Source organism: Marmota monax, unplaced genomic scaffold (assembly GCF_021218885.2).
Source record: "Marmota monax isolate L192 unplaced genomic scaffold, Marmota_monax_Labrador192_F-V1.1 WCK01_AAM20220418_F8-fsc00134, whole genome shotgun sequence".
Classification (NCBI taxonomy): domain Eukaryota; kingdom Metazoa; phylum Chordata; class Mammalia; order Rodentia; family Sciuridae; genus Marmota; species Marmota monax.
Window position 1 is genome coordinate 4,740,106 of NW_026692281.1, and position 13,709 is coordinate 4,753,814.

At 38.4% G+C, this 13,709-nt stretch overlaps 1 protein-coding gene across 14 annotated transcripts in view; it reads left to right on the top strand.

The window, feature by feature from the left end:
• Positions 1-13,709, top strand: part of Arhgef9 (Cdc42 guanine nucleotide exchange factor 9) — a 331,435-nt gene that overhangs the window by 294,558 nt on the left and 23,168 nt on the right. For 13 of the 14 annotated variants that reach the window (XM_046440417.2, XM_046440431.2, XM_046440418.2 and 10 more), the window contains 2 exons: positions 4,539-4,670; positions 12,836-13,079. In XM_046440417.2, the coding sequence (XP_046296373.1) occupies positions 4,539-4,670; positions 12,836-13,079 (376 nt within the window). The remainder of the gene's footprint in view (positions 1-4,538; positions 4,671-12,835; positions 13,080-13,709) is intronic. The other variant, XM_058578283.1, reaches the window with a different exon arrangement.

The window sequence follows — 13,709 nt, forward strand, 5'->3', positions numbered from 1 at the left end:
AGAAATACCTGTTCTCAGGAATTACAGTTTCTGGGAAAATTTCTATTTATAATTTCTCTGATGCTGAGGTTTAGTTGAACTGTCACTTTGGTACCTTTCAGATTCATTAAATCCTCTTGAAACGAAGGGAAAAGATACATATCCCTGACAGTTTCTTTTAAATCTTTTTCCTCTGTATAATTTTAGCAGGAGCCCATGTTCACAGCTCATGTTCAGGAGTTTAATTTTATGTGGTTATAATATCCTTCTTGTGGTACCCATCCCCTTCCATCCTGGTTGTATAATACCCAAGGTCCTTTCCAGGTTACTACTGGATGATTGAATCCAAATAAGTTGGAGGAAATACAAAATCCAAATGTAATAGAGGCAGCAAAATCATTTATTTAAAAGCTTCTGGAACCAGAAGATCAAATGAGGGACTGGATGGATTGTTTATATTTCTCTGCCTTTCTGTCAGTAGGCAGTGTTGAAGACAAAGTGGATGAAAAAGGATGGCGTTTACCTTGCCTTATTTCTCTGGATCTGCTCAGACCACAAACACATATCAGTCAGCCTATAATTAGAGTGGAATAAAGTTGAGAAAAATGGGATGAATTATAATTCATTAGAAAAAGGTAAAGTTTCTTCTCTGAGACTTTGGCTTCAGAACAGGAAGGCAAATGAACTGGTAAGAAAGCTCTGTGTAGTTTTTGATAGCCACTATTTATTTAATATTCCTTGGTTCATTTATTAGATAGATATTTATTGAGTACCTAATCTGTGTCAGGTCTCATTCTGGATTCTGCAAATATGTCAGTGAATGGGACAAAATTCCCACCCTTATTGAATTTATATTCCAGTAGGGAAGAAAGGAAAGAAACAAGCACATACTATGTTGTCAGGGAGTGATAAGGGCTATGAAGAAAAATAAAGTAGGCTAACAGGCTAGAGTAATGGGGTAGTACCTGAGCAGATGACTTTTGAGAAAAGATCTGAAGAAGATTAAAGAGCATATCATTCTTGGAACACAGAATTTCAGGCAGATGGAAGAAAAAATACAAAGGCCATGAAATATGGAAATATGTGCTCAAGGAATGCCAAGGACTAGGCCAGTTTGGCCATAGTGGCATAAAAATGGGAGAGAGTAGGGGTAGACGAGGGTATAAAAGTAATGAGAGGTAAGATTGTGTCTTTAAAGGACTTTGGCTTTCACTTTGGTTGGGAGCTACTAGACGGTTTTGAGCAAATATGTGATTATTAACATCTCTTTACCAGTCCCTGTGTACTAGTTATTGAGGATGTTTTAGTCAGCTTTATTTGCCATTGTAACCAAAAGACCTGAGAAAAATTTTAGAGGAGGAAAAGTCTATTTGAGGCTCACAGATTCAAAGGTCTCAGTGGATAGATAGCTGGCTCCATTGCTTTGGCCTCAAGGTGTGGCAGAACATTGAGGCAGAAGATTGTGGTGGAGGAAAATGGCTCAGAACATGGTCTCCAGGATTCAGAGAGCTCCACTGACTTACAACAAAGTAAATACTGCAAAGGCATGTACCCCCAATGACCCACCTCCTCCAGCCATACCCTACCCAACCTAGAGTTGCCTCTCAGTTATTCCCTATTAGGTGATTAATGTACTGATTAGGTTAAACTCTCATAACCCAATCATTTCCCCTGTAAACTTTCTTGCATTTGTCTCAAACATGAGCTTTTGGGGGACACCTCATATCTAAACCATAACAGAGGATATTGGAATCAATGCTGTATGCCCTTGGTCATCTAATGGGGGGAAGATACATTCATAGCAAAGGGAACAGCATGGGCAAAATCCTGTAGGAATGGAACAGAAGGCCCAGGGGATTGGGAAGTGGGAAGGTATTGCAGTTTTGGGAGCAAGACAAACAGATACGTACTTGGTGCTGGTTGGGCAGAGGAGACAAGAATTAGAGCTGGAACAATGAGAGGGCCCTTTTCATCACAATAATGTTTGATGTGTTCTAGCAGCCATGTGGAGTGGAACAAACAGTAGATATAATTATTTGCTCCACTTTAAATGAGGAAAAAGGTTGAAAGAGATACATTCTAAGGGCACAGAGTTGAGTTGATAGCAGCACTAGACCCAGAGCTCAGCTCTCTTTTGAGATTCTTGCCTCAGAAATCTTCAATTGAAGCTGGTTGTTCCACTGGGGTAGGTGTCATCATTCTAATGCAGTATGGTGAATAAGAACATGGGCTTTAGCGGGAGTCTGGCCTGAGTTCTGCCCCTTTGGGAAAGTTACTTCCAATTTCTCTGATCTTGATTTTGGGGAATAAAACAGTGCAAATCTTATCAGGTTATAGTGTTAGTAGGAAACAGGATACATATAGTACCCAGGGCACATGGGATAATAAATATCATTTGTGTAGATCTTACAGTATGTGTACCTTCCTAGGCACTTTGTTATATGTTAATTTAAATAGTTATCACAATAGGGTTGGTAATGTTTTTATCCTTATTAAGTATGAAGTAACTGAGGCACAATTAGGATATTTAGATTGCTTTAGTTCACTCAGCTCGGTGAGCATATAAGATGTTTTTTTTTTTCATTTTTTTTCTTGGAATTATATGGGGCAAGTACTTAAAATAAAATTGGACTGCCCCTTGCTGGTACAGTGGGTAGACCAGATAATAATGACTATTCCCCCTGGTCTGATCATCCTCACTTGAGCAATTAATACCTTAAGGCATCTTTGCCATATGTTTTATATTATTGGCCCCTTTGATAGCTTTCTTTCAAGGTGGGGCATGGTTGACAGGTACTACTATTAACTTCCCATACCTCCAACAGGAAAGCCAACACTATTCCCCAACTTGGAGGAAAGTATGTCATTCCCTCAAGCAGGATTGTTTACCTAGATCTTACATAATCCTGAAGCTGAGCCTAGAGTTGAAACAGTATTTCTGAGCTTCTTTTAAATTCTATTATTAGAAAATAATTACACTGAGTTCCCTTTTTTCCCATCACTTAAATTAGAGCAAATGGTATACTCATGAACACCATTTCCATATGTCCCCCACTTTGGCGTACCATCCTGCCTGGGCTATTTGCCTCTGATTATTTATGGACAGATGCAGGGACTTATATTTCTAATCATTCCTTGAAGCTTTTGCATATAAGGCTTGACATCTTAGTGTTGGAGTATTAGGACTGGGACTGTAAAGATAATCCTTTTTAGCTTAGAAAACTGAAAGCCAGGGAGAAGACCTTCCAGTGACATTTTGGCCTAGAGACAATATAGGATAGAAAGTGAGTACAATCTCTGGAACCATAGAAATTAGAGTTGAGTTGTAGATCTGTAGCAAAGTAGCTGGGTGATCTTGGCCTAATACTTAACCTCTCTGTACTTGGAACTATAATATTGGAGTAAAAATATCTATCCCATGGACAATTATATGGTAGACTGGAATATCTAGCATATAGGAACTCAGAAAATATTAATTCTTCTACTTCATGTGCTACTGCTCTTATTTCACATCTTCACATAGACCTTAAAACTCTTATCTCTGTGCTCTTGACTTTGGTTTGGTTTTCCTTGTATTCTATGATTTCTGAGCCCACCTACCTTAATCTCCTCTGCTGAGATGTAAACTCCTTGAAAACAGGGACCACATCTGGCTTGGCATTTACAGGCATCCCATCATACTTCTGCCCTTGCAGACTTGCCTTAAAGAAGGGGGCCTTGCTGGGTATGGTGATGCATACCTGTAATCTCAGTGAGTTGGGAAGCTGAGGCAGGAGGATCACAAGTTTGAAGACAGCCCCAGCAACTTAGTGAGACCCTCTCTCAAAATTAAAAAAAAAAAAAAAAGGATTAAAGGACTGGGAATGTGGCTCAGTGATAAAGTGCTCCTGGGTTCAGTCCCCAGTCCAAAAAAGAAGGGGAGCCTTTGGAAACAATGTTGAATTCAATTAGGGAGGAGTCAAGTGTCTTAGTACTTTTTTTTCAAATCTGATTCTATGTAGCAGAGGAGTTAAAGGCTCCCTGGATAATAAACCAAGGAAGATTGTGGTAGTGAAGTTTCTTTTTTTAATCAATCAGTGAATTTTAATGAACTAAGAGGAGAAAGAAAAAAACAATTATAAGAGGGGGAGTGAATTATTATCTTTTTCTCTGTTTATCATCTTTTTTCTTGTCCTTCCCTGTTCCCTTCTACTTGTCTGGGAAGCATAAAAATTTCTACCACTTGCTCAATTTTAGAGACTCAGAGAATAGAGCAGGGTTGAGAAACTGGAGCAGAAAAGGATTCTTAGGGAAGAGAGATGGACAACAAAGAATGAGAGAACATGAGTAAGAGAGTACATAGAGAGGCTGTATCAATCCTGGGTAATAAGGCCCCTAGCCTCAAAGTGAAAAAGAATATGGTTATAAAGCTTTTCGAGGACTCCAAGGAGTCCCTTTCTCCCTCCTTCTCCACCAGGCCCTCTCTGGCTTCCTCTTATTCTAGCTTTGGGTGATTCCAGGTAAGAAATGGGACCATCCCTCCTACCTGGCTGCCTCTCACCATCACGTGTCCTTCCTAGGGCGAGGATATCCTAGACAGGAGCTCGGAGCTGATCTACACTGGGGAGATGGCCTGGATCTACCAGCCCTATGGCCGCAACCAGCAGCGGGTCTTCTTCCTGTTTGACCACCAGATGGTTCTTTGCAAGAAGGTAACCCCACCTTTTCTTCCCTGAGGGAGATGGGCACCTCACGAGGAACCATCCCCTTCCTTTTCCTCATACCCAGGCTGCCAGTGAAGTGGTCAACAACTGCTAGGAGAAAAACAGCCTGGTGATTGGCAGCAATTCCATATCAGGAGCACTGGTGTGGCATGAATATCATAGGCAATGAACAATTTTGTCTTGGTATCTATTTTTCACCTTTGCTCTCATGACTTGAATGGTGCTTCTTTCTCGTTCCCTTACACCCAGATCTGATAGCCAGCAAGTTTGCATCAGTTGTGAAAAATATTATAATAGTTTCATCCCAATTGGTAAACAATAGCTTCTTCAGTACCTTCCCCCATTTACAGTCTGATGTCTCTGGCCAACTGGCCCCTCTCTTCTATAGAAACCAACAAGGGGCCTACTACTTTTGCCCAGACAGGTAGGTACCTCTGTGATACAAGATTTCCCCCTGTTTCCTGCATTGGTGCATTGGTTCTTCACAACTCCCAACCATCTCTCCTGTACTGCCCTTTCCCTGTAAAACATTTGAGGAGAAATTTGTACTTCTCAGTTACCCCCTTGATAACTGAATGTTGGTTTCTTAGCCTTTTATTCTTGATGAAAAAGGACAGTATACATTCTTATTCTGAATCCTTCTGAGGGATCCTAATGGAATACTGTTCCCCCTACCTCCTTCCTCAGGATACAAAGTTCAGACCACTTTTGTCTCTAGTGACTGGCTGGTAAGAATTTGGGAGCAGGGAAAATAAAAGATGAGGGAGAAACCTAAGAGTACTTAACGTGAATTTCCTAATTCACTGTCTTCATACCTAGTCCCTTTGTTCTCTTTCTCATCCATAGTGAATGCTTCTGAAGAGGGGTGCTGAGTCACAACATTACAAATTAAACACTGTTATTTTTCTGGCCTGGAACATAACCACAGATTTGGTTTAAGCCTCCTATACTCTGTGTGCATGTAAATTTGTATCATATCTTGCATTAAATAGATTCAGACTGCCTTAATGTTTGGCAGTCAACTCTGAATACTGGCTCTGGAACCAAAATAGCAAGTTAGTTCATAGGAATAATAATTGCCTCCATCTGGAGTTAACCCTGGAAGAGAAAACTTTTTTTGAATATGGATTTCAGCTCCAAACTAATATCTATCTTTAGACCCCTCAGTTCTCAGGTCTTCCATACAACTGGAAGGCAAATTTTTGAAGATTATTTTAGGCAACTAAGGGAATTCTCAATATATAAACCATGTCACCAACAGTCATGTGCCTGTTCACTACTAAATTATGTTCATGCTCAGAACAACTAGTCATTGAGAAAGACTTCAAACAGGAACTTGGTTTATTTTCGGGTCCCCCATCCCCAAGACCATGTTGATTTAGGCATCTTTCAGCAAACACTGCAGTTACTTTAAGTAAAATGTGAATCTAGGCTCTGGAAAGCAGTGCTTATAGGTGGTATGATCAGGACCTAGGATGCTGAACACTAAGGCAGAGGCTAGGATTAAAGGGAAAGAAACAAGATGAACAGTGGGCTAAGTTTAGGAATCAAGGGACAGAAGACCAGGGTGAAGTGATGAGTCAACTCGAAGCCAATAGTAGGAGCCAATTGTAAGGAAGAAACTAGAAGTCAAAGGAGGACTTGGGAATTCAGACCAGCCACACTGGCAGTATGGGAGAAGTAGGTAACAGGAGTGACAAAAATAAAAGATGCCTTGTTGCAGGCATAGTTTCCCTCAGATGGGAGATGTCTTCTTCTATCTAGAAGTCTTTCTCCCCAGAGTCTTTCTCCCCAGAGTAAAGCTAGTCTAGGGTCAGTGTATAAGGGTACCAATTCCATATACTCAGTTCTTCATGACACTGGCTTCCCAGAGCATAAGAAACTACAGGCTGGTACAAAGGTCATTAAAAATATCTGATGTTTGTTGTTGTTGAAGATTTCTATTTGATATCTACAATAGGACTTCCTATTCATCAAATATGAGTTAAACTTGAAAAATGATCATGCAATGCAAATAAGTTATATAAACAGACAAGATATTTTGTTTGCCAAATTGCTTAGGGACCACTTTCCATTATTATAAAAGATTTTCTTTTTGAGATAGAACGGAGAGAAATAGATAAGGCTCCCTGGAGATGAGGATTCCTTTAACAAGGGAAAGGAAAGAGAAGGACCAGGATTAGAAAGAGGTGAGGAAGGTTTCTCTTCACTTACCTTACTCACCTCAGGAATCCAATTTAAAAGAATACCTGAAAGCTCATCAGTAATTTTAAAAATGTATTTACAAGGAAAAAATGGGGGGAAAACCAAGCTAAGCCAGATGTGGCTACAGTAAGCTTTCTGATTAGATCATATTTAAAGAGGAATAAGTAAATGCCCCTAGCAAGTGAATAGGTAGTAAAACATTTTATATGTGATTTTTAACAGTAGTGGCAAAAATAGTTTCATGAGTCCTACAATGAATAAAGTTGGTATAAAAATGTTCAATTTGATATCAGTGATTTTAAAAGATCTATTCAAATAAAGAAAAATTTAAAAAAATGATAGTCTGATAACCCCTTGCCTTAGACAGATGGTTTAATGTTAGCAGAGTAACATAAATTTCTTCAATGTCAAGGGAAGGAGAGCATAAAACTGACTACAAGTGGATTGAGACTCAAAGAATCTGAGGTTATAAGAAAACACTTTACTGCTCTGAAATATTTTTGAGTCCTATTCTGGGCCTGCAAACTCTGCCTTCATGGGGCTTATAGTCTAATAAAATTTAAGTAAGATTTAATTTAGAAATGTGTATTTCTTTACACTGAAATAAATCTCAGATATTCACAGTGGAATTTCTCTAGAATTATGGGTCTTATGAAATCTGTGAGAACACTATAGATAGGAAAATGTACCAGTTTTCAAAACTGAAAATAATATGTTATGGACAATATAGATTGATAAAAAATCATGAACTAGCATTTATTGAGTGCCTGTATGATTCTGTTCTAAGAACTTTACATTGAATAACCCAATTTAATCCACATAACAAATCTCTCAGGAAGTCACTGTCACTATTCCCATTTTAAAGATACGTAAATTGAAATATAGAGAAGTTATATAATTCCCCCAAGGTGATAATAGCTGACAAGTGATAGAATCAGGGATTGAATTCATTCAAGCTGGCTCTATTTTCTACATTGGCAACCTCAATGTCATTACTGCCATTGAGCTTGTCAGAATTCTGTAATTATAAAATATTCTATGAACATTTAGAAAAAGATGCAGCGACCATGAGGGCTCAGCATTTGGAGCAAGCCATGACTCATAAAGCTTCATTTCTATTTTGCCAGTAATTTGATTAGTGAATGGGAGGATTGAAACTGGCAGAGAGTATCTAGATTTTATTCTGGCATATCTGGATTTCATTCTGGCATATCAGATTCTCCCATAATTTCCTTGCAGAGAGAATAAATATGGAATAATAAGATATACGACTTATGGTCAGACAATTTGGGGTACAAATCTTGGTTCCAGAACTCACTGTATTATTTCAAGCAAGTGAGCTATCATTTCCTATGCCTTCATTATATCATTTATAAAATGGGGAGAATAAATTCTGTACAGGATTTTTGTGAAGAATAAATGATAATCTTAGAATTCCCTCATGTCCAAAAAGAAATAGGCAGATTTATAAGGTAACGTGGTCCCCATCTCTAGTTTCATCCAAATATGGGCTAGATGATTACCTGCCAGAGATTGCATAGAAGACATTGAAATATTTACCTGATCTCTATCCAAAATCATGTGGCCCAGCCATTAAGTTCCTATTTAACTCTTTATTACCAGTTATGCAAAAATCTCGCCATTTTATACATTAGGAATTGGGAATGACTAAGCCACTTATAATAGTTTGAACAGCTTATAACTTGAGAGGACTAGAGGGAAAGAGAGAGAAGATATTTTTTTCAGTTTATATTATAGGACATGAGAAAGACATCCATGGGTTCTAAATATGTGACCTCTTCTTCAGCTTCCCTCACACTTTCTCTTTCCTTGTCATGTTTCTTTTGAGAAATCCAGGTAAGACTTGATTTCTTGTCTCTCAACTTCTCTGCTTACTGTCCTTGCTCTTCTATGTCTCACTGCCTTGTCATTTTAGCTTTGTACGTGTTTTGCTGTTTAATTCCTGACATGATTATTTTGGATTATTGTGATGCTTTGGAAGGATTCCCCCTCCCCCTTTATTTTGTTTCCCTTTCACTACTTACTGTGAAAGATAGTACAGCTCCTTTCCCAAATCATCTACTAACATCTTATAGCCCTATAGTTGCCTTAAACAACCTCTTCTCTTAAACTTCATGCCAGTCCGCCTGGGCATGCTCCCTTGTGCTATGTGTAATAATTGCTCTGTGTTTCTGTTGCCTTCACCATATGGTAAGGAATCATAATTAAACAGCATGTAATGGTAGTAGATAGAAGACTTTTGTTCAGGGAAATTTCTGCATTGGGACCATTTCTTCTTGCACTGACTGAAAGGCCCAACTGGGAGGTTTGTAAGACAACTCACAAACCATAATAAAATAAAAAGAGGTGGGGATAGAGCAAAAAGAAGATGGGAATTTGAAAAAAAAATATACTTGGATACTTGACTTTATTCTTTTGTCTAGACTTTGGCCAGTTATTTAACTTCATCTTTTTGTTCCTCAGTGTCAAATTAAGTGAATGATAGAACTCATCCCCAAAGTCTCAAGGAGAACAACCTGAGGTAGTAGGGAGTAGTAGAGTATTAAGAGCATGGATACTAGGGAACGCCTAGAGGATGCTATTCCCATTTCTCCCATGAGCTTTCTGACCTTGAGCAAGCTCTCAGTGCTTGTAATTATCCCTTCATTTGTAAAATAGGAATCATATTTTTATCTACAACAAAGGTAGATTATGAGAGTTAAATGAGACAAGGCTGGTGTCATGTAAATACTTAGTAAATGTTAGCTATTGATACTATTATAGTATATGTAGTGTTACAATCATTCAGCATTTTTATTGGGAAGCATTATAACACTGTAGTATCAAAAGCACAAATCTTAGAGCCAAACACCCTGGAATAAAATCTCAGCTCTGCCATTTAATAGCGTTTATCTCTGGTTAAGTTCCTTAACTCCTGTGTCTATAGTTTCTCATTAAATGGGATTATGATAGCCCCTGCCTTGTAGGATTGTTGTGAGGTTTATTTAAGTTCATAAAAACAAAGCACTTAAGATAGTATCTGGCACATATGTCTGCCATTTAAGTGTTTTCTGTTGCTTTTATTGTTAAAATTTTGTTTTGAGAATAAAACATGCACTCTAGATGCTGGAATATGGTAGTGACCAATATAAACCCAGTTCCAGCTTCATGTTCCTCAGAATCTGAAGGGAAAATTGGCATTGTCCAGACTGTGTGATAGTAACCAGGCCCCCCTCTAAAGTGGCAGGGAGGATCTACTGACAAACAAATGAAGCAGGCTACAGTCCTGAACACTTGCATTCTCCTGATTGCAGCATCTGTTATTTGTACAAAATGTCTTGCTTTGTCTTACAAAACCCCGGGAATACCTAGAGAGGCCAAATTAAAATAGCTGGAAGCTATTTCAATTATGCAGTATCAGCGATGAGCAGAGGTTCTTTTCAGGAGCCACAGCCTATGATCAGGGCCTAGACATCTACAGACTTGACAAAAACCTCCGGGAAAAGCAGTAGCTGCCCAAGTAGATCTGTGATGTTGGTGAGTAGGTGGCAAATACCATTTAGCAAATACCTCCCCCATCCTGAAAGAATATGTAGAATTTCTAGAGACAGTATTTTTACTCATAATATTTAACTTATTTGAAAAGTTTAAATGAGCTGAAAGAGGCAGCATATTTTTTTAAGTTTATCAAAAGGGAATTCAAACGGCTATGAAGCACTGGCACAGGAGCAAGAAAGCTTAAGGCTGTTTTTAGTGAATAAGGCTTGCCTCATAACCAGGAAGCTGCATGTTTAGATTAGAATTTTTCTGCCATTTTACAGTGTAAATAAAACTCTCATTTTATGATTGAGGCTGAAAGTGGCTTACCCAAGACCATACAGCTAGTAAGTTAAGCAGTTAGTTAGTATTCAAACTCAGGTCTTTGGATTCTATGTCATGCTCTTTCTACTGCCCCATGTTGTTTCATGGCCTTAGCTACCCTTTCTGATTGAACTTCCTAAGCCAGTAGATCATTTTTAGCCATTCTTATTATATCCTTGCATTTGGCTTATGACTAATCTGATGCCTGAACACTCACATTCAACTGACTGTGGAGCTGCAAAGAAAGAATTTTAATAACATGTCACTCTACCCCTGTTACCCTGCAACAGAAGCTAAAATTCTCTTTAGTTCCTTGTCATCCTTAAATATCTAAAGAAACAACAAGAAGGTTCAATTAATGTAGTTCTAAGATCTTGCACATACTTTCCATTTTTGGCAACTAGAAAAGGTATTGAAGGCTGACAATGATAATGTGACATTAGTTTAGTAGGTGGGGGGAGGAAGTTGTGGACTGAAGTTCAGAATAGGGTAGTTGAGGTTGCCAGTGTTTTAGTACTATAGGTGCCCACTTCTTAGCTGCATGATCCAGATCTGCCTTTCCAGGTCTTTATTTATTATGTTATGAATAGTAAAGTTGAACTCAAACCTTTCTGAGATCAGGATAGATTCCATCCATTATCCATAGATTTTCTTCCCATTTATCCAGTTAAATTAGCCTAATAGGGCCCACTTTTTGAGCACGTATCTCACAAATAATCTTAGAATTTGGAATACAGTTCATAGGAACCACTACAATGAATATCTCTTCTCTGAGGAGGATGAGGGAAGTGTTGATAGGAGGAGAGGCTAAAAGGCCACTCCGAAAGACTTATCAGATCTAACATAGACCCATATGTGATTTCTTCCATTCTTTTGCTTTTTTGACTTATTATTTATTTGATATCCATAAATATTTAAAATAATATAATGTACACTCATGTACTTACTGTTCAACTTAAATAATTATTTAAAAATGTAAACTTCCTCCCCTTATACACTTCCATTTCCTCCTTCTTCACCTCTTCACATTTTCTGATTTATAATTTTGATTTTGGCATATATCATTGTCAAATATTCCTTTATAACTTTTGTACATATATATGTATCTCTTAATATTATGTGGTCATGCTTTGTATGTTTTCAAGTGGAATAGATATAAATGAGATAGAACTATACAGAAAGGAGCTGGACACAGTGGCACATGCCTGTAATCCCAGCAACTTGGGAGGCTGAGGCAGGAGGATCACAAGTTTGAGGCCAGCCTCTTCAGTAATTTAATGGGGCCCTAAGGAACTTAGTGAGACCCAGTCTCAAAATAAAAAGGGCTGAGAATGTGGCTCACAGATAAGGTCTCTGGGTTCCTCCCCAGTATACACACACACACACACACACACATACACACACACACACACACAAAGGAAACCAGGGAAATGATGAACATGAGATTTAGGGTAGAGTATACCTTGGTTCATTGCATTTGGATTGGGGGCAGGTTCACTAATACTGATTACATTATTAAAAATGTAAGTAAATAAGTAGAGAAATAAGAACACCATTCACAGACTAATTTTGAATGTCTCATTGAAGAAAATTAGGATTAATCTAGTACTTGAGAACAAAATATCAGATAGGCAACATAGTGTTTATATGCATCTGCAAGTTTGTTTTCTGATACCTTAGTTTCATTGGCCTTCTTGGATTTCTCAGCACATTCCAGACAACCAGCCAGTGCATTTCATATTTCTGGTAGAGTGGCCAACGTTTTGAAAGAGGAAAAGCCCCTGTTAGCAGTGTTTTTGTGGTATGCTGCTTCATATTTCCCAGCAACAGGCTTGCAAACACATTCAAGGATTTATATTGGGGCCTGAGACATTGTTTGGATATGGGGCAACTCTTAGGACACCTAGTTAATCATCTTGTCAATGTCAGACTGGTAATCTAACATGCTCAAATTTAGACCTTAACAACCCCCGTTGGTATTCCAAAACAGTGACAGCATTAGTATTCTGTTGTGCCCATATGCCAACTCTCCTGTTACCACTCTACATGTACCTACACAAAAACACCTTCCCTTTCTTCCTACCTAGGATCTAATCCGTAGAGACATCCTATACTACAAAGGCCGCATTGACATGGATAAATATGAGGTGGTTGACATCGAAGATGGCAGAGATGATGACTTTAATGTCAGCATGAAGAATGCTTTCAAGCTTCAAAACAAGGAGAAAAATGAGGTGCATCTGTTCTTTGCCAAGAAGCTGGAGGAGAAAATTCGTTGGCTCAGGGCTTTCAGAGAAGAGAGGAAAATGGTACAGGAAGATGAAAAAATTGGTAAGTGACCTGAGGGAAGATAGAAGAATCTGTGATCAACATAGTTTGAATTGGTTTACATTTTTCTAGAGTCAGAGGAAAGATTTCTGTTACAAACTCATGTAAGCCACTTTGGCCTTTCCTTATTATTAGGTTCTTTTTCATAAATACCAAAAGCTTTCATTAGTCAGAGGTAGGTATGAGTTACCTATTAGATTCCAAAAAAGTTGCATCAGCAGACAAGCATATTGCACTGAAAGCCAATCTTAGCCTTTATTCTCCCTAGCATATAAACATTTATGAAGAAACACACATAAAATCATTCATATATCCTATTCTGTAATCTCAATGAGGTCTCAGCTTTCAGTTTTTATGTACATAATAGGACCTTCTGTAAAAGGGTCAAGGTAGATTTGGTAGAATTATGCTGATGGGATTCAGACAACTTTCCTTTTTGTTTTTGTTTGTAGTGCTAGAAATGGAACCCACTGCCTCACACATGCTAGGCAAGCACTCTGCCATTGAGCTATATCACCAGCTGTCAGCCAACTTTCTAGTCAGAGTTTGGCAATATAATCCTGATAGGGACCAGGACAAAGAACCCTTTTTGATTGTAAGCTTTAAGACCCCTTTTGAATGGAATATGTTATG